This window comes from Cervus elaphus, chromosome 9, assembly GCF_910594005.1.
Source record: "Cervus elaphus chromosome 9, mCerEla1.1, whole genome shotgun sequence".
Taxonomy (NCBI): Eukaryota; Metazoa; Chordata; class Mammalia; order Artiodactyla; family Cervidae; genus Cervus; species Cervus elaphus.
The window spans coordinates 106,894,078-106,921,878 of NC_057823.1; the positions used below are offsets into that span (position 1 = coordinate 106,894,078).

Genomic DNA, 27,801 nt, shown 5'->3' on the forward strand with positions numbered 1-27,801 from the left:
ACCCTTGGCATGTCTAATTTTCTTGAAGAGATCTCCAGTCTTTCTCATTCTGTTGTTTTCCTCTGTTTCTGTGCATTGATCACTGAGGAAGGTTTTCTTATCTCTCCTTGCTATTCTTTGGAACTCTGCATTCAAATGAGAATATCTTTCCTTTTCTCCTTTGTCTTTCACTTCTCTTCTTTTCACAGCTATTTTTAAGGCCTCCTCAGACAACCATTTTGCCTTTTTGCATTTCTTTTCCATGGGGATGGTCTTGATCCCTGTCTCCTGTACAGTGTCACGAACCTCCGTCCATAGTTCATCAGGCACTCTGTCTATCAGATCTAGTCCCTTAAATCTATTTCTCACTTCCACTGTATATTCGTAAGGGATTTTATTTAGGTCATACCTGAATGGTCTAGTGGTTTTCCCTACTTTCTTCAATTTAAGTCTGAATTTGGCAATAAGGAGTTCATGATCTGAGCCACAGTCAGCTCCCGGTCTTGTTTTTGCTGACTATGTAGAGCTTCTCCATCTTCGGCTGCAAAGAATATAATCAGTCTGATTTCGGTATTGACAATCTGGTGATGTCCATGTGTAGAGCCTTCTCTTGTGTTGTTGGAAGAGGGTGTTTGCTATGACCAGTGCGTTCTCTTGACAAAAACTCTATTAGCCTTTGCCCTGCTTCATTCCGTACTCCAAGGCCAAACTTGCCTGTTACCCCAGGTATCTCTTGACTTCCTACTTTTGCATTTCAGTCCCCTGTAATGAAAAGGACATCTTTTTTTGGTGTTAGTTCTAAAATGTCTTGTAGGTCTTCATAGAACCGTTCAGCTTCTTCAGCGTTACTGGTTGGGGCATAGACTTGAATTACCGTGATATTAAATGGTTTGCCTTGGAAACAAACAGAGATCATTCTGTCACTTTTGAGATTGCATCCAAGTACTGCATTTTGGACTCTCTTTTTGACCATGATGGCTACTCCATTTCTTCTAAGGGATTCCTGCCCACAGTAGTAGATATAATGGTCATCTGAGTTAAATTCACCCATTCCAGTTCATTTTGGTTCACTGATTCCTAGAATGTCAATATTCACTCTTGCCATCTTCTGTTTGACCACTTCCTTGATTCATGGACCTAACGTTCCAGGTTCCTATGCAATATTGCTCTTGATAGCATCGAACCTTGCTTCTATCACCAGTCACATCCACAACTGGGTGTTGTTTTTGCTTTGGCTCCATCCCTTCATTCTTTCTGGAGGTGTTTCTCCACTGAACTCCAGTAGCATATTGGGCACCTACTGAGCTGGGGAGTTCCTCTTTCAGTATCCTATCATTTTGCCTTCTCATACTGTTCATGGGGTTCTCAAGGCAAGAATACTGAAGTGGTTTGCCATTCCCTTCTCCATTGGACCACATTCTGTCAGACCTCTTCACCATGACCTGTCTGTCTTGGGTGGCCCCACACAGCATGGCTTAGTTTCATTGAGTTAGACAAGGCTGTGGTCCATGTGATCAGATTGGCTAGTTTTCTGTGATTATGGTTTCAATAATAAATATTAGCTGCTATTAAAGTAATCTGAGCTGAGGAGCAACATGAAGTATAGATTGGATTTTCAGTTCAGTGAGCTATCAGATTACTATCAGGCCCCGCTCCTCAGAATAAACAATATCCAGCCTTAGAAAACCGTCAATAGTTTTAAAGCATGAGTAGTTGTCTATTTTGGCCTAGATTGTTTAATCAAAATGTTAATTAATTAAAAATTAATCTGAGGCATACGTTTCTTTGTCTTCCTACTAGAGCGTTCCCTGGCGACTTAGCAGCAAAGACTCTGCCTGCAATGCAGGAGACATGAATTCGATCCTTTGGTTAGGAAGATCCCCTGGAGAAGGGGATGGCAGCCCACTCCAGTACTCTTGCCTGGGAAGTCCCATGGACATAGGAGCCTGGTGGGCTGCAGTCCATGGGGTCACAGAGTAGAACATGACCGAGTGATGAAACCACCCCCTGGTTGTGATGTGAATGCTCTGGAAACAGGAACAGGAGGAGGAAACGACTGAATTCTAATTTAATAGGAAGAGTGCTCTCAATGTGGAGGTCAGTAGGTTCTTTCTTGATTTTTAACACACAAAACCTTTAGATTTTTGGAAAATACGCAAACAATTTCAGATAGCAGTAGACCAAACATTTTGTCTAAAGTCACCCATAAATAAAGAAGAGAATATGAATTCTGAGATAAAATGTGAAGCATTTGTAATAGGAGAGAGTTTTAAATGCAGTTCAAGCAGAGTCACAGTTCACAGACTCAGAAATTCATAACGAGAGATAGACTAATCAAGGTTGGAAGACTAGTGGATACTCAGGAGGTGGTTTGGAGGACAAGTAACCTTTGGAGAGCTCAAAACCTGTCAGAGGTGGATAGCAGTGAGCAGAATAACAATTTCTCAAATGTGCTCGATGTATAGAAAACCAGAGTATATAAGACAAGGTTAGATGATAAAATAATTTGGCTGAACTGTCTCCACCCCCTGAGTGTACTGAAGATAGATTTATGAAGAGTGTAATTTTAATAGTTGAGGTGGGAAATGATTAAGCTATGAAGAGTAGTTTTTAAGTCCAAGTTAGGATAGGTTCTGGCAGTATCCCAGGGAAAATGACAAGGTTTTTGCCAAAAGGAAAGATGATATTGATGTCAAGGATCTTTCAAAATGTTCTTGGATTTCCAAAGCAGTGTTGAGGTATGCGTGATATCCATCTCATAAAGATGAACCATATGGGTTTTTCTATTTGAATAATAATCTAGGTTGCTAAGGAAATAAAAAATTTTTCCTGTGATGAATTAAATATTTGACCTATTTTACTTCATTTTTTAGGCAACTAAAATTTTCATTGTTGAATTAATTTTGAAGTTATTTTATATAATCCATAGGCAGGTATAAACTATTGAACAAGTCCAAGAACAGGCTTCCAAAACTTTTTACAGTAAAGTTGATCATAAATATTAATAAACCTTGGGGTTTGTGAGCTCTCCTGTTGAGTGTCAGTTGGGCTCATTGACAAACTATTTTTCATATATATTACATTGCAGATTAAATGAAATGCCGTGTGTGCATGCTCAGTCATGTCCAACTCTGTGCGACCCCATGGACTGTAGCCTGCCAGGCTCCTCTATCCATGGAATTTTCCAGGCATTAATACTGGAGTGGGTAGCTTTTTCCTTCTCCAGGGGATCTTCCTGACTCAGGGATCGAACTCAGGTCTCCCGCATTGCAGGCAGATTCTTTCCCTTCTGAGCCACCAGGGGTTCAGTGTTTGTAAATCTTTATTTACTGTGCTAAGTATTTGTTAATATTAACACAGAACTTTATTTTAAAAATATGATTCTCAAAGTATAAACAAAGACAAAATTAATGAATTGATAATAACTTGCTCTTAGTATTCCCGTATATATTGATGCATTTTATATATCAAAATGAATTTTTATCTGTAATAGGTATTGTTAATTTAATGAAAATCAGATTTTAGGCATCAGAATTCCACATATATAATTTAGTTTTCTTATATTTCCTGTGTCTTCTCTGTGTGCTCCGCTCCCTAAATCTTCCCGTCTGCCTGTCATCTCTCAGCACTCATCATTTCTTTGCCTGGTCTTGCTCTCCCCCTGCCTTTTCTCCCGACTCAGGAATCGAACTGGGGTCTCCTGCATTGCAGGCGGATTCTTTACCAGCTGAGCTACCAAGGAAGCATCATTGAGAAATAACTGACATATAACCACTGAATAAGTTTAAAGCCTATAGCATTATGGTTTGATTTACCTATATTGTGAAATAATTACCACAGTAGGTTCAGCTAACATCCGTCCTCTCCTATAGAGATCATTTTAAAAAGAAAGAAAAATTGCTTTCCTTGTGATGAGAAGTCTGAGGATTAACTCCTTTAGTAACTTTGCTATAGATTATGCAGCAATGTTGGCAGTAGTCATCATGTTGTGGATTATATCGTTGGTACTAATTTGTCTTATAAGCTGAAGGTTGTGTCTTTTGACCTCCTTTAAATTCCTCTCCTCTGTGTTTCCAGCCTGTGGTGACCTGAAGTCTGACCTCTTTTTCTATGAGCTGTTTGTTTTCTTTTTAGACTCCACATGTAAGCGAGAGCATACACTCTTTGTCGTGCTTTGTCTGGCTTATTTCAGTTGGCATAGCACCTTCATGCCCCATCCACTTTGTTGGGAATGGTAGGCTTTCTTTGTTTTTAGGCGGCTGAGCAGTTTTTCATTGTGTGTGCACGTGTGTGTGTCTTTATACCTTGTGTATATATTGTGTGTATAAACACACACACTGAAACTTCATACTCTATTCATCCAGCTGTTGATGGACACTTGGGTCGTTTCCGTGTCTCAGCTCTTGTAAACAAGGCTGACATGAACGTGGAGGTAGAAGTATCTTCTCAAGTTAGTGCTCGTGTTCCCTTTGTATATATTTTCAGAAGGGAAATTGCTAGATGATAAAGTAGTTCTATTTATGATTTTTATAGTATCCTCCATGCTGTTTTCCATAGTGGTTATTCCCATTCACAGTCCCACTCACAGGGCACTAGGGGTTCCCTTTCTCCACATCCGTGCCAGCCTTTGTTATCTCTTGTTTTTCTGATGATGGACATTCTAACAGGTGTAAGATACTGCCTTATTGTGGTTGTGATTTGCAGGTCCCTAATGACGTGTGATATTGAGTGTCTTTTCATGTCCCTGTTGACCTTTTATACATCTTCTTTGGAGAGATGTCTATTCAGGTGCTTTGCAAATTTCTTAGTTGGGTTATTTGGGTTTTCTTTTGGTTGAGTTATATGAGTTCTTTATATTTTTGGGTTATTAAGCTCTTTATCAGATACATGGTTTGCAAGTCTTTTTTCACATCCTATAGGTTTTATTTTCACTTTGTTAATGGTTTCTGTTGCTCTGCAGGAGCTTGTTCATGTGATGTAGGCCCACTTGTTTATTTTTTGTCATCTTCATTGTGCTTTAGGTATTATATCCAAAAAATCATTACCAAGACCCACAGCAAGAACCTTATTCCTGTGTTTTCATCTAAGGAGTGCCATGGTTTAGATCTTCCAGTTAAGTCTTTATCCATTTTTTTTCTACTTCTATTAAAAAAAAAATGCCATTGGGACCTCTGTAGGAATTGCACGAAATCTACGGATGGCTGTGGGTGGTATGGATGTTAGAACAGTATTCTCCCAGTCCATGAACAGGGGATGTTTTTCCATTTACTTGTCTTCTGTCTCTTCAGTGTCTCACAGTTTTCAGTGTAGAGATCTTTCACCTCCTCAGTTAAGGTTATTCCTAAGTATTTCATTGTTTTTGATGCTATTGTAAGTGAGGTCATTTTATTTATTTTTCAGATGTCATTTGTGTATAGAAATGCTACTGATTTTTCTATGTTAATTTTGTATACTGCAACTTTACTGAGTTCATTGATTATATCTAACCATGTTTTGGTTGAGTCTGAGGTTTTCTATATATAAAATTATGTCATCTGCAAATAGAAATAACTTTGCTTTTTCCTTTCAAGTTCTTTTACTTATTTTTCTTGCCTGATTTTTCTGGCAAGGACTTTGAGTACTATGTTAGTAGGAATGGTAAGAGTGAGTACCCTTGTTTTGTTTTTAATCTTATAGAAAAAGCTTTCAGCCATTCATAATTAACTACAACATACCCTTGTACATATATGAGCAACATGCATAAGCCCAACATATATGTGGTCTTATCCTATATGACCTTTATTGTGTTAAAGTATGTTCCTGCTACATTTTGTTAAGTTTTTATTAAGAATGGATTTTGAATTTTGTCAGACTTTTCTGTGTCTATTGAGATGATCATATGATTTTTTATTATGTTAATGTGATGTAGCACATTGATTTTTGCATATGTTGGACCATCCTTGCATCTCAGGTATAAATTCCTCTTGATCATAGTTAATGATCCTTTACCTCTCTTAAATATGTCTGCCTTTCATTCACCTTCCTTAATATTAGCTACCTGGTCTGATTTTTATACTCTGTCTTTAGTATCAGTTTAATACACTGTTAAAAGCAAGAATGTAATCACATAGTACCAGATTGAAACAATAGTTTTAAAGAAATTGAGACATTTGGGGGCAAACATGTTTCTGAATCAGCCTATGAGAGAGTCAGGTGTCAGGGTTATCTAGGAGAAATTGTATTTAAAGTACACAATTAATTGTAATGAAGTTTGTTTAGATTTTCACACCATTTTGATTTCCCCTTACTATATAAATTAACTTCTAAATCCTGTCTAGTCTGGCCATTTAACCAGAAATCCTTAAAAAAAAATCATAAGATAAGATAAAATAATCTCTTGTATCAACAATTACTGCATTCAGAATAATTTTTTAAAATTATGAAACTCTCCTGTTAACAGAAATTGCTTGCAAAAAAGCAGACTATGAAATTTAATTTTTCAATAATATTCTTCCCTATTTACCACTCATATAAAAAGATAATATCAGCTTGTTATGGATCATTTACATTACAAGGCCTTTTGGAAATTCTCTATCCTTAAGCCTAACAGAAGCAGACCACTTACTCTAGATTATCCGCTAGGGCAATACTCCTGGTCTTCTGGCCTTTTCTGGACAGTTCAAGAACCCACTCTTTACTACTTGAACTCTTTCCCCTTCCATCCACCTTTACTATCTCATTCATCTACTTATTTGACTTTCCTTTCTCCATGGCCAGTAAGCACTCTGCATATCTTTTGGCTCACTAACAACAGTCAAACAGAAATAAAGGAATAATGACAAAAGAATATATATCACACAGCAAATGTTATTTCTTTAACTTTTTAAAATTTCATAAGAGGACTTTATATAAGACCTTATACATATTGTTGGGTAGCTTCTCAAAATTAGAAATTTGATTTGTTTTACACTATATAGCACTATATAGTATTACTATAGTTTTCACTTTAAAGAGAAAATTGTGACTCAGAAAGATTATTTAGTGTAAATCAAGAGTTTCTGAAGTAAACTAGCGATCACCAGTAACCCCAAAAGGGTTGTAAAAGTTCAAAGATTATCTGGGTGTCTTCAGAGTGTTCCACCAGCTATGAGAAGTACATTTCTAGTATAAACATAGTAAAGGAGCAAAATAAAAAACATGTACTACTAGCAACATCCCACTTTACTTCATACTGTATTAGTGATTAAGGATTCAAGGGTATGTCTATGGAATCTATAACGTGTTGCAGCCATGGTGATCTTAAAAATAATGTCTATGGAGAAGCCAGTGGTTTATTAGTCCATTACTAACCAGAACTCTTTTTCATTCCATATTGTCAAGAGTGTGATTAAACTCTGCATGACTGACTTAATTATGTATTATTTATATAGAACCATCTCTGGGTAGTTTCTTTACATCCCTCTTAAAATGAGAACTCACTGTTTGACTTCCTGTTTCTTCTTTTTTCTCAGTCAGCTTGGATAGCTGTGAAGAATCAGGCCAGGTTACACAAATGTCCTTTTCTCTTGGGCTTCCCTCAGGAAAGACAAGTGTGTTGACTGACTCCTCTCCTTTCCCATCATCTAAGCAATGAGATTAAGAAGGTGATAAACTGCTCGAGAGTAGGCAACTGTTGTAAATACTAGGTTTATGCTCCATAAATATTTACGAAATCACTTACATGATGGACATAGGTACTCACTAGAAATATAAAATATCATCAGCTCTTTGCCCTATAGGAGCTGGCCTGTAGGAGTTTGCATCTAGAAAATTTTGCCATCAACAGATTTTCATAGAATACCCAGATTATTTATCACATTTGACTGCTGTTAAAGTTGGTTCCTATATAAATTATTAAAGTCCGTGAGAGAAGATAGCTATAAACCAGATTTTAAAATACAGCTAGCAGGTAAATATTTTTGACAAAATTATTATTTCTTCTCTGGGAAGAAAGGAAGAGAACATAGTGAAACTACATTCACTTTAATTCTTGTTCCCCTATATTTATAGACTGTGTAATTTCTTAAATCTTTTCACAGCGAACATCCACCAAGGTGAATGCTAGTGAATGGTGGGTGACTTTTAAAGATAAATGTATATAAAATATCTTTTTCTGTTTTTTCCAGAGGTAGTGGAAGAAGACAAAATGCATATTGACATACTGACCAGAACCTGTTTTAAGTTAGTTAAATAGTGTAGGCCTATTCAGAATCAATTGAATAAGACATTGTGGTTATGGAAGCAATCTGATCACAGCTGCTACATCAGGGGAGAAGAGACGAGAAGAGAGAGGAACTAGTCCATGACAGTGAAGGAGAGCTCCTCTGACAGGCTTTGTGTGTGCGTATATACGTCTGTGTGTGTGTGTGTGTAAATAGTGTATTTATGTATATATATAAAGCACTTTCTTCTGTGTATTGTGGGAGAATGGAGAGAGATTGGGAAGTTGTTGAATGCTATTTTGACATATGGTGACTCCACGCTGGTGTTCTAAAGTATGGAATGCAAAGTATTCTTTCATCATAAACCTTGAATGTCTTATCATGTAGTATTATACCATGTTTACATAGTGAATGAATTGCAAAACTCAGTGATTTCAGTTTTTTCTCACTTTTTCCTTGCGTTAATAAGATATGTCCTCATTTTGTACAGCTGGAAGTCAGATAAACCGTGTTCTGGTTATAGAAGGAAGACTTGTCCTTGTAGATACCAGAACCCCTGGGCAAAATTGTGGCTTGAGGACATTGCAGCCAGGCAAGAAAACGATACCCTGAAAAGGTCATAGTTACGCCAGAGAATCTCTTCAAGACAGAAAGTGTCCTGTCAGATTAGATCCTGCAGATTTTTGGGGTGTCCTGTCCCCTATGTGAATTGCCCCGTACTGTGCTGTCAGATACTATAGCTCAGTTCACTTCAGTCGCTCAGTCACGTCTGACTCTTTGTGACCCCATGAAGTGCAGCACACCAGGCCTCCCTGTCCATCACCAACTCCTGGAGTTTACTCAGACTCATGTCCACTCAGTCCGTGATGCCATCCAACCATCTCATCCTCTGTCGTCCCCTTCTCCCACCTTCAATCTTTTCCAGCATCAGGGTCTTTTTTCCAGTGAGTCAGTTCTTCACATCAGGTGGCCAAAGTATTGGAGTTTCAGCTTCAGCATCAGTCCTTCCAGTGACTATTCAGGACTGATCTCCTTTAGGATGGACTGGTTGGATCTCCTGGCAGTCCAAGGCACTCTCAAGAGTCTTCCCCAACACCACACTTCAAAAGCATCAATTCTTCAGCTCTCAGCTTTCTTCACTGTCCAACTCTCACATCCATACATGACCACTGGAAAAACCATAGCCTTGACTAGATGGACCTTTTTCGGCAAAGAGATGTCTCTTCTTTTCAATACGCTATCTAGGTTCCTCACAGCTTTTCTTCTAAGGAAAGCATCTTTTACTTTGACAGCTGTAGTCAAATCCGCAGTGATTTTGGAGCCCAAGAAGATAAAATCTGTCATGATTTTCATTTTTTCCCATCTGTTGGCCATGAAGTGATAGGACTGGATGCCGTGATCTTAGTCTTTTGAATGTTCAATTTTAACCCAGCCTTTTCACTCTCCTCTTTCACCTTCATCAAGAGACTCTTTAGATCCTCTTCGTTTTCTGCCAGTAGAGAGGTATCATCAGCATGACTGAGGTTGTTGATACTTCTCCCATAACCTTGATTCCATCTCGTGATTCATCCAGCCCAGCATTTCCATGATATACTCTGTGTAGAAGTTAAATAAGCAGGGTGACAATACACAGCTTTGACGTACTCCTTTTCCTATTTGGAACCAGTCTGTTGTTCCATGTCCTCTTGCTAACTGTTGCTTCCTGACCTGCACACAGGTTTCTCAGGAGGGAGGTTAGGTGGTCTGGTATTCTCATCTCTTTAAGAATTTTCCACAGTTTGTTGTGATCTACACAGTCAAAGGCTTTGGCGTAGTCACTGAAGCAGTAGTTGTTTTTTTTGGAATTCTCTTGCTTTTTCCATGATCCACCGGATGATGGCAATTTGATCTCTGTTCTAAATCCAGCTTGAACATCTGAAAGTTCTCAGTTCACATACTGTTGAAGCCTAGCTTAGAGAGTTTTGAGCATTACTTTTCTATGTGTGAGATGAGTGCGATTGTGCAGTAGTTTGAACATTTTTAGGCATTGTCTTTCTTTTTTTTAATTAATTTATTTATTTTAATTGGAGCCTAATTGTTTTACAATATTGTGGTGATTTTTGCTGTACATTGACATGAATTAGCCTTGGCATTGCCTTTCTTTGGGATTGGAATGAAAACTAACCTTTTCCAGTCCTGTGGCCACTGCTGAGTTTTTCAAATTTCAAATAAGTGCTGGCATATTGAGTGTAGCACTTTCACAGCATCATCTTTTAGGATTTGAAATAGCTCAGCTGGAATTCCATCACCTCCACTAGCTTTGTTCGTAGTGATGCTTCCTAAGGCCCCCTTGACTTCACATTCCAGGATGTCTGGTTCTAGGTGAGTGATCACACCATCATGGTTATCTTGGTCATGAGGATCTTTTTTATACAGTTCTTCTCTGTATTCTTGCCACCTCTTCTTAATCTCTTCTGCTTCTGTTAGGTCCATACCATTTCTGTCCTTTATTGTGCCCGTCTTTGCATGAAAAGTTCCCTTGGTATCTCTAATTTTCTTAAAGAGATCTCTAGTCTTTCCATTCTATTGTGTTCCTCTATTTCTTTGCATTGATCACTGAGGAAGGCTTTCTTATTTCTCCTTGCTGTTCTTTAGAACTCTGCGTTCAGATGGATGTATCTTTACCTTTCTCCTTTGCTTTTTGCTTCTCTTCTTTTCTCAGCTATTTAAGGCCTTCTCAAACAACCATTTTGCTTTTTTGAATTTGTTCTTCTTGGGATGGTTTTGATTGTGGCCTCCTGTACTATAGCTCAGCCACTGGCAACTGGCCAGACCCCTCTGTCCTCTGACCCCACTCCTGGACTCAGCGCCAGCCCGTGCTCTTGAAGCCGTTTCTGGCAATGTGGGGATTAACTTAAAGGAGCTCGTTTCCTTTTGTCAGTGTACCTACATTGTTTGGATTGTGATCTCACTGTGGTCACATTTATGGTTATGCATTTGGCAGTTTAATAAACCTGTCTTTTTTTTGATAAATAGCCATTGTTTTTTGTTCTCAAATACATTGATAGAGTATAAACCAAAGTGAAAAAGAAACCTCAGTTGTACATGGCATTTTCCCTTTGCCATGTTGCTCACTGAGCTTTTATTCATGTCATAAAATGAAAATCATATCCAATAAGAAATGACCAACAGTAATTGGAGGAAAATGCTCATGTATCTAAATCTTTTGTTGGTTTCTCTGTGACATTTAACCTATCACTTTAATGAACATAGTTTTAATTGCCTGTTTGCACACCATGTTGTGCTAAGTGAGTTACCTACTGGGCTGTGCCTTCTGGGAGTTGATGATAAAAGACCTGGAAAACTGCATGTGAGTGGTTGCAAAAAGGTCACATAGATAATAACTTAACAAAAGATCTGTTTAAAATTAATGAAATATATGCTGTTTGTAAAAGTGAAGGTATATGGATTACGAAGGAATAGAGGCTGCGTTATTCATTTTAAATTGGTGACACTGGTAAAGGTCAACTTTTGTTGAATAAGGAAGATACTTAAGGATTTTATATCTGAATCATGTGAGCGAATTAGCTGCGAAAGAATAAGGCAGGATGATTCCATTTTCTTGCCAGAATTTGATATCAGAAAAACAAAAGTTCTCACTAATTCCAAAGTGAAGAACAAAGTGTTTGGATTAAAGCACTAACGGTAGAGGTTAAATGATAGAGGCGAGGAAGTAGATTATACCTTGGATGTGCAGAATGAAGTATGCAAGCAAGGCAGCAGTTACTCTCGGATTGCTTGGATCAGATCTCGGAGAAGCGGTGGCACGGATGCCTGGGATGCGGAGTGTCAGGAGTCGGGAGCGTCTGGAGCACTCCAGCCTCATCGGCAGGCCACGCACACAGATGCCAGCGCCCCAGCCCCGGCCCAGAGGGGAGAGTGGACGGCTGCTGTGCCAGGACGATAGCGCTGCAGACAGCGAGTCCCGAGCAGAGCGTCTGAAGACAGGGAACCCGGAGATGGTGCCTGAGTGCCCCTGCTTTCTATTGCGCTGCACTTCAGGGTCTGGATTGGAATTCTGAGGTCCATCTAATCCAAAGCCCTTTATGTAATAGATGGAACCCAAAGAAATCAAGCAGTTTACCTAAGTTCCTACAACTAATTAAAAAGTTGGAATGAGAAGACAGTCTGCCAACTTATGTAGTAAAACTCTATTAATCTTAAAGATGTATAGCAACTGTTTTCCTTTTCCTTGAGATGACTAGAATTTTACTGCATGCATGGTTCTTATCTCCTTCCTGAAAGTACTTATCCTAAGAGAAACATTTAAGTCAAATGACTTTAATATATCTTTTTTTACCCATTTAGATTTGAGAACATTCACTGTAATTGAGAACCCATTTCATGATGATCTGAATTAGGAGGAATATCGGTTTATGGCCAAACATCCTTGTGCTTCTAGAGAATGATAATTATTTCTAGCACAGAGTTACATTCTACTAGAAAAACTCCAAAGAAGGAATTAATGTTTATTTTATATCCAAAATCAAGCTTAAAGGAAAAAAATGATCAATATTTTTGACATTAGAGTGAACCCAATTTAGTTTTTTCCCCTCAGCAGTTACCCAGGAGAAAGCTTCAATTATTTATCATCGGTTGTGACAGTTTAGTGCAAAATATTCAGCAGCATGAAAATATAAACAAATTCATGTAGAAATGAGAGTCTTGGTTTTGTGGATGTTGACTTCCCGTGAGCCCTTAGTTTCAACTTCTGTCTTTCCCTTCTGACATAAGTACAGGTGGTTCTTCTGTGTTTTCCCCTCCTTGGAACCCCACTCCATCTTTCACAGTATTTCTGACTTTCTGAATCTTTTTCTGGTCCCACAAGTCGGATCTCACTGTGCGTTTCTGAACCATCACTTCATACTACTTGTGTATCTATTTAACTGCTATTTCACCATGTCTTTTATTTTCCCTTTTGGCCTGCTCCAGATCTTAGTTGCCACACTCAGGATCTTAAATCTTCCTTGCCCGCAGGATCTGGTTGTGGAATGATAACTCTTGGTTAGTAATCATGGCATGTGGGATCTAGCTCCCAGACCAGGGGTCAAACGCAGGACCCCTGTATTGAGCACACAGAGTCTTAGCCACTGGACCACCAGAGAAGTCCCAACTGTGTCTTTTGATATACTTTTTTCCCCTAATTTTTTTATCTTCCTTATTAGATTGAGAACTGCTGGAAGGAGGAGTCTCCATTAATCTTTAGTAGGCCTTAAAGTTCTTCGGACACTGCTCTCCCCTCTATCCTTTCCTGCTGTGTCTTGAGACCGTCTGTGGGGCGGCTCTACAAGCCCTCGTCTGTGTCCCGAGAGGCGGGACCCTGTGCGGCCCGCCAGGAAGCCCCCACTGCCCCTTCACCTGTGGAAGACGGACAGCAAGGACATCCAGCCAGTCCATCCTAAAGGAGCTCAACCGTGAATATGCATTAGAAGGACTGATGCTGAAGCTCCAATACCTTGGCCACCTAATGCGAAAAGCCAACTCACTGGAAAAGACCCTGATGCTGGGAAAGATTGAAGGCATGAAGAGAAGGGGTTGACAGAGGAGGATGGTTGGATGGCATCACCATCTCAATAGACATGAGTTTGAGCAAACTCTGGGAAATAGTGGAGGACCAAGGAGCCTGGTGTGCTGCAGTCCACAGGGTTGCAAAGAGTTGGGGATGACTGAGCCACTGAACAGCATTAGAATGTCAGCAGTCTTATTCTGTGTGTTCACCTAAGATAGATCAAGTGAAGCCAGCTTAATCTGCTAGAAAGTCATCCGTCCTAGGAAAGTTTGATACCTCTAAAATCTCTTGTCCAGTATCAGTAATCATCTTTTTTTATCATTGACTACTTATCATTGTAGAAATATGTCACACTCATCACAGGTACTCACTTTGTATTTTTTTTAAATCCTAAGTGGTGAGCAACATAGCTTTTCTGTTCTAAGCAAAAAGGGAGATAAATTTTCCTGATACAGGTATTTGAAGGTGGAAAAGACAGTGTCAGCTCACACAAAAGCATTTCTCTTAGGATTTTTGAATAAGTAATTTAGACATGATATCCTAGCACACAAATAGCACCCTTACTTGAAACCTGAAGTTAAATGAGAAATAAAGTTCTTATTTCTTCTTTTTTTTTAAAAAAAAAGCTGTTTACATATTTGAAAGCAGCTTTTTGATATCATCTCGGGTCACAAACAGTCAGACACAACTGAGTGACTTTCACGTCACTTTTTTGATATCACCTCAAAATGTTTTTGTCAGATTATTAGAACGAGTTCAGTTCACTTTTTTGTGCTACATGTAGCATGTTCTTTCTGTCTTCATCCATATTTTTGCCAAAAATTTTGAAAAAAGAGGATTAAGCATAGAATTCCAAGTCATACTTGATAACTTCCTAAAAAATTTCCATCACATCTTAAATCTAGATTCCATGGGTATCATTGTTCAGCCTGCAAATCCATTTAGCTATAGTTCTGTCTAGTTCACTTCATTTCAGCCTAGTGATTATAATGATGAGTTAAATGGCTTGCTGAAATATTGTTGCATTATACTTATGACCTTCCTCTGATCTACTTTTTTATAGTATTAGAAATCTAGTAAGCTTATTATTGAAGTATGTTACAAGATACTCTTGCATTGATCTCTTGCATTCCTATTCACCTTAGTGGGTATGCCAAGAATACAAGGCCCTGACTGATCTTTACCTGGGCCATTTCTCAGGGGTGTGTTTGTAGCGAACAGCTTCTAGGGGTAAGGTAACGTCTCCCTCTCAGACAAAGAGCAGTCTTGCTTTGTTGTTGTTAACTGGTTCAATCACTAAGTCATGTCTGACTGTGAGCCCATGAACTACAGCATGTCACACTCCTCTGTCCTTCATTATCTCCTGGAGTTTGCTTAAATTCATATCTGTTGAATCGGTGATGCTATCTAACTATCTCATCCTCCGTTGTTCCCTTCTCCTCCCGCCTTTGATATTTTATCATCTGCGTGCATGCTAAGTCATTTCAGTCATGTCTGACTCTGTGACCTCTTGAACTGTAGCTTGCCCATCTCGTGTGTCCTTGGGATTCTCTAGGCAAGAATGAGTGAGCTGCCATTTCATACTTCAGGGGTTTCTCCTGACCCAAGGATCAAACCTGCATCTCTTACGTCACCTGCATTGGCAGGCAGGTTCTTTACCACTTGTGCCACCTGTGAACCCCCAAATGCCATTTGTTGTTGTTCAGCCACTAAGTCGTGTCTGACTCTTTGTGACCCCATGGACTGCAGCACGCCAGGCTTCCCTGTCCTTCTCTGTCTCTGAGTTTTGCTCAAGCTCATGTCCATTGAGTCGGTGATGCCATCCAACCATCTCATCCTATGCTGCCCCCTTTTCATCCTGCCCTTAGTCTTTCTCATCCTCAGGGTCTTTGCCAATGAGTCAGCTGTTTGTATCTGGTGGTCAGAGTATTGGAGCTTCAGCATCAGCATCAGTCCTTTCAGTGAATAATCAGAGTTAATTTCCTTTGGAATTGACTGGTTTGATCTCCTTGCAGTCCAAAGGACTCTCAAGAGTCCTCTAACACCACAGTTCGAGAGCATCAATTCTTCGGCGCTCAGCTTTCCTTATAGCCCAACTCTCACATCCATACATGATCACTGGGAAATTCACAGCTTTGCCTAGATGGACCCTTGTCGGCAAAGGGATGTCTCTGGTTTTTAATATGCTGTCTAGGTTTGCATAGCTTTTCTTCCAGAGAACAAGCATTTTTAAATTCCATGGCTGTAGTCACCATCCACAGTGACTTTTTGGAGCCCAAGAAAAGAAGATATGTCACTGTTTCCAGTGTTTCCCCATCTATTTGCCTTGCAGTGATGGGACGAGATGCCATGATCTTCATTTTTTGAATGAGTTTTAAGCCAGCTTTTGCACTCTCCTCTTTCACCCTCATCAAGAGTCTTTTAGTGCCTCTTTGGTTTCTGCCATTAGGGTGGTGTCATCTTCATATCAGAGATGGTTGATATTTCTCCAGGCAGTCTTGGTTCCAGCTGGTGATTCATCCCGCCTGTCATTTCCTATGACGTACTGTGTAGGCTTGCTTACTGCCTGCTAAAAAACAGCAGCTTTTTGAAACTCATCATTCCTCTCCCAAAACACATCTTACTTTGTGTTCAAGGATCCATATATGCCTAACCCACAACAGCCCCCTGCTGTGCTGTGACTGCTAAAGTTATTTATCTCTGACCCATGAGAAAATAACAGTTTAACTTATTAGTTTATATAGAGGGTGAAATACTAGATCAAACAAAATATAACACATACAGAAGAGCACACCAATTATAAGTATAGATTATCAAAAAGTATACATACCCATGATTACCATTTTCTGGACTTATAAAATAGTATTACACTTAAAATTATACTTATAAAATAGTATTACACTTAAAATTAAGAGGATAAATTTGTAAGTGTTTTTACCACAACTTTTTAAAAAGTGAAAAAAGATGCTCCTGTTTTTTGTAAATTTTTTTTCCTCAATACTGACATTCCAAACTCTTTGCTGCACTGTGTTTTTTAGAAGTGTAAAGTAATACTTTTTAATTAATTTTGATAGTTTCACAGTTTGTAAATGTGTTTATGATTGAAACCTTTGCATAAATTAAATTCTGGCCATATCCAACAGAAATGCATAAACATGAAGATATAAACATGTTTCTAATTACTTTAGAGAATAAGATTATATAATAGTTTTTATAAAGTAGTCACTGATTTTATTGCTTTCAGGGACTTAATGTCTCTAAAATATCTAGCCTATGATAAATTCAATTTCTAAAAATATTGTTAGCTTTTATAAACATTTTTTTCTCTTATGAAATTTAAATGTACTTTTGAGTTGATCTTTTTATCCCACATCTCTTTAAAAATCTAAGGAAACTTGAATTGATGCCTCTTTCTTTTTTCTCTGCAGGTTTTCCTGTAGTAGATAGATACATCAAAATAAGCATTCCTTTGAATTTTTTATTTAGAAAAAAATGCCTTTGTAGCATCTAAGTATTTAAAGGGTATTCCAGGAGCCAACCTCTTTATACACCTGATTATCCTGTCCATTCTTATCTTTATATCAAAGGCAGCTTTCAGGGGCATAACAGGCCACAAAATAGAAAAGTAGGTTGTTTGGCATGAAAGCAGGGAGAGACAGTGGAATTTCTTTGTCTTGGTGGCAGATGGTGGGTTATGGATGGGAGGAGACCAAGGGTTTATGATCTCACTCTTCGAATGTTTTTTCTGTGTAAGTATGTGTGTCAGCCTTAGCACTTAAAATTAATTGGTGAATTTACCTTTCCAGCTTCCTCCTTGAATATTAAAAAATGGCACTACTGAGCCATCATGCAAAAAAGAGAACACAGTGAATAGTAAAATCTTGGTTGAAAGTAACCCAGGCAGTCATGAGAACCTTTAAATGAGAGGGACTCTAGCTGTATGAAATACTGAATAATACCTTAAAACAAGAGCCAGCCAGCCTTTTCTGTAAAGGACCAAGTAGTAAGATGTTTAGGCATTGAGGGCTGTCCAGTCTCTGGCCATCCTCAGCTCCACCATCAAAGCTCGAAAGCATCTGTAGGCGGCGTGTAAAGGGATGAGTGTGGTGGTTTTCCAATAAAACTTTATTTACAAAAGCAGGCACGGGGCTGATTTTGGCCTCTTCAGGCCATAGTTTGCAGTCACTTGCCTTAGAGTTTCAGTTATAATATATCACCAAAATTACCACCTTAAAAGTAAAAATCAAGTGAGTTCAGCTCTCTCCTCCACAATGTAATAAAGCTGATTATCTCCAGAGTGCTTTCTGGAAGCCGACGTTCTGAAGCTCTATGAAACCTGACTCTGCATCTGTCCTGGCAGGTCACATAATGTCTAGCAAGATTACAGCTGGTGCCCCTTGAACCGGCAAGTTAAAAGTACTGTGAAATGCACTCTTATATTTCAGAGAACTGTTTTCACTACCATTAGAGAGTTATGTTCTTAGAGATCACCTGCAAAGGAGAAATGCCAAAGGCCCCGATACCCTGCAGTGCTGGCAGAGCGTGGTTATTAAGGAAGCTCATCTGAAAAGATGAATGTCACGCGTTAATCTAAACTGGGAAAAACACTCTCAGCGCTGCCTTTGGCTCCGCTGAACTGCACGGGGAGCACGCTCTTCAGCAGGTGCTGCTTTAGAGAGAAGAGCGTGGCATCAGAAAAGCCAGTGTCCTTGGAGTCACTTTCAGCTTTTCAGGATTGCGTGTTTCTCATCTTCCCTCACGGACTGACCCATGTCCAGCTTATTACCGAGTCTTTTCAGATCTAGTGCTGTGGTCTGTGTGTGTGAGAGTTCTTGGAAGAAGCCCTCATCACCTCGATTAACAGCCAGCACATTCTCCTGTCTAATCTCTCTTTCCATGAAAGCTGCCTTTCCTGCGTGTACCCTGCATGTAGCAGTCGGTATCAGCGGCTTCACCGTCTGCAGTGATGCTTTCTTCGTGTTTTGACTTACCTCCTGTTACACAAAATCTATGCTGTGTCTCACAGAGCACAGATTAAGTCAGCACTCATTGTTATGATTGTTATATAAATTTGTACCCTCCTGAGTTTTGATGGGCTGGCCCACAGACAGAAGTCTAATTAAAGAGAAGAAAAGACCAAAAGTTTATTTTTTAATAACAACTCTGAACAATGACATAAATGGATCCTCCATAATAACTCTCTATAATTTAATACTTGCTTTGATTATGAACCTATTTTAAATGTGTATGTGAACACAACTAAACCAAACTTCTCTGGAGTAAATTGATATCCTAAAAAACAAGGGTAATGAATTATGCATTTTATATATCACTAGGGACTGGTATCTCTTAATTTAATAACCTTTAAATTTATTTGAAGATAAATTAAGATCTCTACTTGATTCGGTGACAGAAAGTCATTAGTGGTATAGCCTTGATGATCCCTTTTCCCTAATGACAAATTGATAAATTAGTATTCTTGTTTACATAATAATCTCTACGAGTTTGTTTAATATGATCGGTTCCTCAGAGTCCCATTAATACTGAAAGAACAGGTAGGATCAGATTTTCATAGCAGAGCAAGAAACCTTTGAGGAAGAGCTGTTAAGAATAAAACAGTCTTCTATTCTCTTACTAAATGTTGGCTGCAAACAAAATAAAGCACTTTTATTTATTATTTCCTGCTTGTTCTAGGCATTTAATATATCAATATATAGTATCTTTTTAATTCTCAGTATCTTCTAATACAGTTATTATTTTATCCATAAAGAATCGTTGAGTGGCTAGTATGGGAGTTATGTCCAAAAAAATTATAGAGCTTTAATTTGTTCACTCAATTCAAAAATCTAGAAGAAAGTCATTCTTGAGGCAGCATTTGATCTGGTGGCTCAAAGATGCCACCAAAAGCTGTTCTCTTTCCCTCACTCTTCTGCTGTCCACGGTGACAGCTTCATCCCGAGGCTGCCAGTCTGTGTGGTACTACATGCTGTGCTGTATACTTCCACTTGCCAAGAAGCTCCTTTCCTGGTACTTCTCTTAAAAAGCTGCTTTCATTCATCCTTTAAAAGTTATCTCCTGTATCCCAGTGGCCTGAATTAAACAGTGTACCTACCCCTGAGTCTGGCTTCCCTGGTGGCTCAGACGGTAAAGAATTCATCTGCAATGTGGGAGACCTGGGTTTGATCCTTGGGTTGGGAAGATCCCCATGGAGGAGGAAATGGCGACCCACTCCAGTATTCTTGCCTGGAGAATCCTATGGACAGAGGAGCCTGGCGGGCTGCAGTCCTTGAGGTCCCAGAGTCGGACATGACTGAGCCACCAAGCGCACATCCCTGAACCAGTCACTTGGAGATGGGACTCCATTGATACTGGGTTAAGCAAATCTAGAATCTCCTTTAGTGCTGAGACAAGATGAATACTCTCCAAAATGGGAGAAAGGCAGTGAGGTGAGTGAGGAAAACTGATGTGTGACAACCAGTCCTTGCTACAACGGTTCTGGTTTTATATGCAAAATAACTTCAATAAAAATAGTAAGTTATGCTAGTGTTTATTGTGAGTACCATATGCTAGGTAGACATTTGCTTCTTGGTTTAGATACATTTTGGTCATCAGAACCACCTTGAGAAATAAAAGGAATTAATCCTTATGTTGTAAGGAAGGTTAGAGAGATTGAACAGTTTACCCCAGGTTACATAGCTAGTCACACCTAGATTGGTGTGGCCTAATTATCCACACTCTTTTCACCATGTGATGCTGTATCATTATTAAACTAGGTGTTCTTTATAAAAACATTCTAAGAGTTGTGTTAGAAATTCATCACTGAAGAAATCTAGAAAATAATCCGTCCTGTCTTGGCTTAGTGTGCTGTATATCCATACAGAAATAAGCCTTGGTAAGGCAGAGTTACACAAGAGGAGTAGTTGTCTCGTCTTACACATTTTTGAGCACCACTGTCTTACTGCAGTGGTCAGGTGGGGTACTCTAGGCTGCATGCGTACATACATACATGTATGCAAGCATGTATGCACATGTGCTGCATATATGATTACTGGAAAGATCGCACATTCTAAGAGGTTCTTTCAGGTGGCACAGTGAAAGTGACAGAAGATTCACCAGGCAAGAATGCTGGAGGGGGTTGCCATGCACTCCTCCAGGGGGTCTTCCCGACCGGGGGATCGGACCTGCGTCTCTTAGGCTCTTGGTTGGCAGGCAGGTTCTTTACTACTGACGCCGCCTGGGAAGCCTCTGTTGCTCTACAGTCTCATCTATTAAGAATTGCTCCTCTGCAAATTATTTTTTACAATGATGCAGTTTGTAAGGCAGTGGTGTTAAGAAGCATCTTATCAAGGTGTGCTCAGAGCCTTAAATGTCCTAAGTCTTCCTTTGGCATCTGCAGAATTGAATGGCCTCTGTCAGGTGCCATCGGTAAGAGACTCAGGGTTATTTCTAGCACGTACTTGAGAAACATAGTCCAACCATGGGAGGGGAGCTAAGGAAGAAGTGACAGAAATTAATAAGAAATTTCATATGTAGATTGTCTTCATGGGTAGCTTATAAGCTACATGGAGGAGATTGTTTTTTACATTATTTACTCATTCATCCGAGAATGCTTATTGAAGTATTATGACATGCTAGACATCCTGTGGTGTTTGCTGAAATTAGCCGACTGACTAGAGGTGCAGTTCTCTTCACTGGGTTTATAGGTTAAGGAGGATTATGTGAAAGTCTAAATTTAAAAAGGGCAGGAGGCAGAAGGAAAAGTGCTGAATGTGAGCTAATTTTGGAAAGAAGAAATATTAGGATTCCGCAGAACACAGAGGTTATGTCATATGCTGCTTTAATCAAATTCCAGGAAAGATTTTTTTCATTTGAAAGTTCTTCCACAGCTTAAACAAAATGCTGTATGGTTTCAAAATTAGAAGGGTGCGCTTCTTCTAAACTGGGCCAGCGTATCAATAGATGTATCTAACGGTATATGAGAATATTGGTCCAGGAAGTAACTTGAACTAAGTATTGATTTCATGTCCATTTTAATAGACATTTTTTGCCTATTAAAGTTGAAAAATTAGTGGTTAATTTTGCTGTTTACTGTTGCATTTAGGTTTTGTTTGTTTTTTTTTTTTTTTTAGGAAAATCAAGTCAAATTCGATAGAAGCTATTTCAGTGATGTTCTTAGTAATAAGTTTGATATTCTCTTTGGAAGAACAGAAGAAAATAAATGATCTGACACCATTAAAATTACTTTTGAAACATATAGCTTATTGATTTTGTAAATAGTCCACCTAAATTTGTGTAATGCTTGATTTATTACTAGGGGAAAGAGATTAGAAAAAAAACTTTCTAAGGAGAGTTAGGCCTGTGTTTGTTTTCTTGAGATTCTCATCAAAGAAAAAGCCATTTAATCTTCACCTCTAGAGTTTTTCTGTTTAAGGAGGCTAGATCCCTGGTGAAGAGTATCAGAAACATCAGGAAATGACAATTAAAATACTAATCCTTCTTGCAAAACTCTGGCTTAGTATCTGAGGTTCTAATAGAAAAAGTAGGAATGACTGTTTTTAGAGAATGTTCATTCAATGTATTTTGACTAGGTTTTGTTTTACTTTGTTTAATAATGCAGTACATTAGCAAGGAAAAGTAATCAAGCTTTAACCTTAATGCCACGCCGTTAGTGATTGTGGTCTAAGGCCGCCCTGTTTAGTCTGGTAGTCACTGACCATATGTAGCTCCTGAGCTCTTGAGTTCTGAAATGCGTGCTTCTAAAAACTGAACTTTGAATTTCACTTAATTTTGAATGATTTAGATTTAAAATTTAATTTCCAGTACTATGATTCAGTTATTGGAAAAATTTAAGTATAATATTTTTGGAACAACCTAGGTATGGGAATCTACATTTTTTTAACCATGAATTTGATGAAATCTAAATACAGGTCAAATATTTCTGATGGAAATTTGCATCTAAATTGAGATGGCCCATAAATGTAAAATATGCAACTTGTTTTAAGGAGATAAGATGATAAAATGTAAAATATTTTCCACCATAATTTTATAATAGTGCATGTTGATTTAATAATATTTTATATATAATGGGGCTAAAGAAAATATGTATTAGTCACTTTCACCTTTTCATTGTTGTTACTTTTTAAAATGTGGCTACCAGTATATTTGAAATTACTAAGTGGCTTGCATTACATTTCTTTTGGAACATGCTGGTTTGAGGAGTTTCTCTCAGATATCCCTGGAATCCATTTGATGCATGAAAATGCAATCTGGCTCAGCAGCTTTATCAAACTCATAGCCTTTTTTCTTTCTGTCCTACTATATTTGTCTTGGTGTTAGTAATCTCAGTTTTTTAAGCAATCACTGAATCTGGTAACTAATTCAGTATCATTTACTTTTTTATTTAATTCATAATAATTATAATCTTTTATCTGGTATTAGAGACAAAAAGATTTCTTAGAAAATTTTAGCTAGGCAGCTTGGTGAGCAGTGATGGCCAAGGGAAAAGTGTGACTGAATGTTATTGTGTGTTGGTGACACACAGTGCGGGCCCTTGCAGTGCTTAAACTGCACCTGAGAAGACTCAGTGTCTGCTTTCCAATGAGACGTGTTCTTTTTCTTTCCTTTTACACTCCTCCTAAATGAGCAGAAAGTGTGGTTGAATGTGTAGTCTGGAAGGTGTATCTAACAGGTGAGATGTGTAATATCTAATAGGTGAGATGTGTAATATCTAATAGGTGTAATATGTAGTATCTAACAGGTGTGAATGTGACTCTCATCACCATCTCTTGCTGTTGATCCTTCCAGGAGGTGATTTCCTCACGTTCCTGAGAAAGAGGAAGGACGATATAAAACTCAAACAGTTAGTGAAATTTTCATTAGATGTTGCTTCTGGTATGTCCTATCTCGAGAGTAAAAACTGTATACACAGGTAAGGAGAATATTTTTAAAACATTTCCAGTTCTGTATATAGGCTATTAGAAAACTGATGTATTTGCTATCATGAAGCAATGAATTTTCTTTCACAACATGTATTTCTTGTTGGTTTTCATATTTTGTGTGAAAGCATTCTTTGACATCTTAGAGAAACACTTGTTTTCTATCTTCCTGAGGTAAGTCCTTATTAGACAATTATTTACTAATTAAAAATTTATTATAATCATGAATAGCATGGTGATAAGATATGCCTCAAGTTAATTATATAAGCAGCTATAATCTTATCAAATAATATTGTTTCATGTGTTACTCCCCTTTTTAAAAGAAATTACTTATAAAGTTATAGAAAATCTTAATAGTAAAATAATTTATGACTGTGTATGTGGCCAAGGGTAAAAATATTTTAGCACACTAGTTATTTCAAAGGAGATTTTAGCAAATTTGCTCTGATTATATTAAGACCAGCAACTTGGTCTTAATTCTTTATAGATTGTGGTTTTAGTTGCTTACAGATGAAAGTTTTTTATTTTTCCGCTAAATGTGAATAAAAATTAAGATCTCTTGCAGGATTCATGTCTGAGCCTAAATATGGCTGCGTATATACATGAGATGAGGTTTAGGATTTGATGCAGTTTTTATCTGCTGGAAGCAGCACACGATACTGTTTAACATGGGGAGAGTTCACTGTCAGATGCAACCATTATGTACATTAAGCTGGTTGGTTATTGAGATGTATTTTTCCCTCATGTGTTTCACCATGTAGCCTTTGACCTAATATTCTGGTGAGGTTGTACAATGTAGAACTGCAGCAGAACAAAGTTATATTCACCTAAAATATACATTTATTTGATCTCAATGAACAATTTTGACTTAATGCCCCCGCTGATTTTGCTTAGTATTCAGTTTTATTCTGAAACTAAAATTATAGCTTATGTTTCAAATATGGTTCAACAATCACATGTGTTAAAATGCATTTCAATAGGAATATTCAGTTCAGTTCAGTCACTCAGTCATGTCTGACTCTTTGCAACCCCATGGACTGCAGCACACCAGGCCTCCTTGTCCATCACCAACTCCCGGAGTTTACTCAAACTCTTGTCTACTGAGTCTGTGATGCCATCCAACCATCTCATAGGGATATTATATTTCTGGAAATTAAGACAGCAAAAACTAAGCCACTATCATATTCCTGTTTTACTTTCTATGAATAGTGACTGTCTTTCAATAAATGTAGATCGAATCACAATGTAATAGATATTTGAAAAGACTTTAAAAAACTGGTTTTGGAAAAGAATTGTATAATCATTTTGTTACTTTATGTTAAAAGTAACAGGAAAGGATTGCCCTTTATTTAGAGAAAACCTGTAATTTTGATTGCTCAGGTGTTAAAGTTACTTTGGGTATCAAATGCTCTACTGTAGTTTTTATTCTGTCTCAGATTTTTTTTAAACTGCTAGACTGTCTATGACTTTAAACCATAATAAATACCCATTCTTGAAATGTTGTATTGTCAGTTACCAGTAAAACTCTTTAATTGCTGGTGTGTTGTGGTTGAGGGAACTGCTGATTCAATTTCTTGCTGCTTTTTAGTGATGGCTTTTTTTGCAGATGGATGACTGTATTTTTTTTTTAAGTGCTTCTATTATCAGAATTGAAACCATTCTAAATTGCTGATAATTCTAAATTATCCCACTTACAAAATCATAACATTATCTGCTATAATTTTTATTTTCTCCTTTTGCTTAAAAATGTTCATGCATTTACAAATTTTTGAAAGTCAGCCCATGCTTGAACACATATCTGAGAAGACTGTACATAGTCCTGTACCGTTTGCCTGTGAGGAAGGCTCCTAACTGAGCATCTTGAACGATGGTGCTGAGAGCAGGTTTGACAAATAGGTCTCAGCGACTGGTCGCAGCTGTCTGTGCGGTTCATCGAGAAGGATTCCAGGGTCAGTGACGGAGCCCAGTGATTGATTAGTCACATCTGTTAGGGTGCTCACAAGCATTAACACAAAACCCCCAGATTTGTCATCTGTCATATACACACGTAATGTCTTTGTCTTTAGTTTCATAAATATTTTGGATATGATATTTTACTAGCTGTATTATGGCAACATGTAATATCTTTCTATACTCACTTTCACTGATAACCTAAACTATCTACTGTTCTTCTCTTGTTAATCATGATTATTGGATGACTTATAATATCTCTAGCCAGTGGTCGTTTGTTCCTCTTCACACTTATGTAAATGATCTTTTGGATGAATTCAGTATTTTTTTTTTCATTTTAGTATCTCACCAATACATGATGCTACATTGAGAAAGTAAATTGTTCTTTCTACTGAATTTTTCATGGAAGTGACTTGTGCTATAGAGCCGTGTTCTCTATGTCTAATTCTGTGGTAGCACTTGTAATTGTGGAGGTTTAATTGATTTAAATTTAATAGATATACTCAAGACATGCATTTTTTTCTCCTAAGAAATAAAACATATATATATATATATATGTAGTATATAGCATAAATATATAAATACAACATATATAGTATATACTACAGTGAAGAGTATTTTTCCTCATTGGAGAAATTTTAGTGAGGTATTTCAAAATTCAATTAAAATTCCTAAAGTGTAATTGAAAGTTTCCTTTCAGTTTTTCAGTAAATGAAGAAAGACACCAAGCTCCATTCCTAACATCCCCAAATATATACAATACATGTCCATGACTTCTAAAGTGTTTGTCCTACAAATCAAAGCAAAATATTAAATATGCTCTAAATTTTATATGAAATTGTAAATTTATAACTGTTCACTGATTAGAGGTCACTGGAATTCAGAACCTGAAAATAGTTTTAGTTGTGTCTCCCCAGAATCATATCTTCACTTTGGTGGGGGAAGCATTTCTTTACTTTAGCTTTGTTTTGTTTTGATTACCATGAGAAGAGCAGACAGTGTTTCAGTATAGATAAAAAAGTATGACCTATAAAATGGGGACAAGTAATTGTGTAAAGAAGTGGCCTGCTTTGGGAAAATGTTCCTGTAATTTCCATTTCACTTCCAGAAGCATTCTCGACACACGAAGTTTCTAATTGAAACCATTTCTGTTTATAGTTAGAGTGTTGGACATTTTTTTTTTCAGTTCAGGTGAAATCAACCCCATTTACTTTATAATTATTCAGTGCTTACTTGGCTTCAATGTGACTTTTTTCCCCTTCCTTTTATGTCATACGAATATTTGAAGTACACTGACAGACTTGGAGAGGGGATGTTACTTACAATGGCATTAGATTGCTGGGTGTCACTCTATAAAAAGTATTACACCTGATTATTCTTAATGTTAAGCGGGTTGAGGGTTGACCTTATACTAGATTTAAATGGTAATGGCATTTATGGTTTTATTGCTGATGAGTTCTACTGCAAGATTTATTTTTATTTGGGTTTATTTTTAAGAACTGATTTTGTGCTGTGTTCTTTGTCAGTGAAAAGTAAAGGAGGATAAACTCTTGAATGCCATGTATTTGAGTAAAAGACCATACTCTGTTGGGAGTGTTGGAAGCATTTCTTAATTTCATGATATTGTATGTCATTGTCAATGCCAGAAAAGGTCTTTTGGGAGGCATACTATAGAATATGATTTCTTTTTCTATTTTAAATCTTACACTGATTCCTCTTCATTTTCAATTACTCTACCACAATGATGTTTTTTTTGTTATGAAGTAAGATTAACAACTCTACAAATTAAAGTATATAAGATTACAAATATTTTATTGTTTAGTAACGGTTTTGTTTGTGCATTGAGAAAAGTGATGTTTCCAGTACTTCATAAACATGGATGGTAGCCTGTTCTGTCCCAGGGTGATAACAACATGAGAATCATGGTCCCCGCCCTCAGATGGACATAATAGAAAATAATGCGACGAGATACTCAGTTTAGTGACAACATGCACAAAATACCATAGGCGTGATATCAAGAATGTCTAATCTGATGCGTCATTGTGGGAGCTATGGTGGGGAGTAATTGGAAAGTTTTGTGGAGGATATCGTTTGATACTTGATGGGTTTATCACTGAATGCAAGAGGAAAGAATATTCTCGCTGCAGGAAAGTTGACAACAGAGTTTTGTATTTCATGAGAAGGCGTGATTTAATCCTGAAGTACAGAG

At 37.8% G+C, this 27,801-nt stretch overlaps 1 protein-coding gene across 7 annotated transcripts in view; it reads left to right on the top strand.

Annotated features, from left to right (window-relative positions):
• The window catches only part of FER (FER tyrosine kinase), a 453,310-nt gene that overhangs the window by 325,121 nt on the left and 100,388 nt on the right, over positions 1 to 27,801 (top strand). For 6 of the 7 annotated variants that reach the window (XM_043913752.1, XM_043913753.1, XM_043913751.1 and 3 more), the window contains one exon: positions 23,512 to 23,635. In XM_043913752.1, the coding sequence (XP_043769687.1) occupies positions 23,512 to 23,635 (124 nt within the window). Of the gene's footprint in view, positions 1 to 1,779; positions 2,344 to 23,511; positions 23,636 to 27,801 lie in introns of those variants that run through there. The other variant, XM_043913757.1, reaches the window with a different exon arrangement.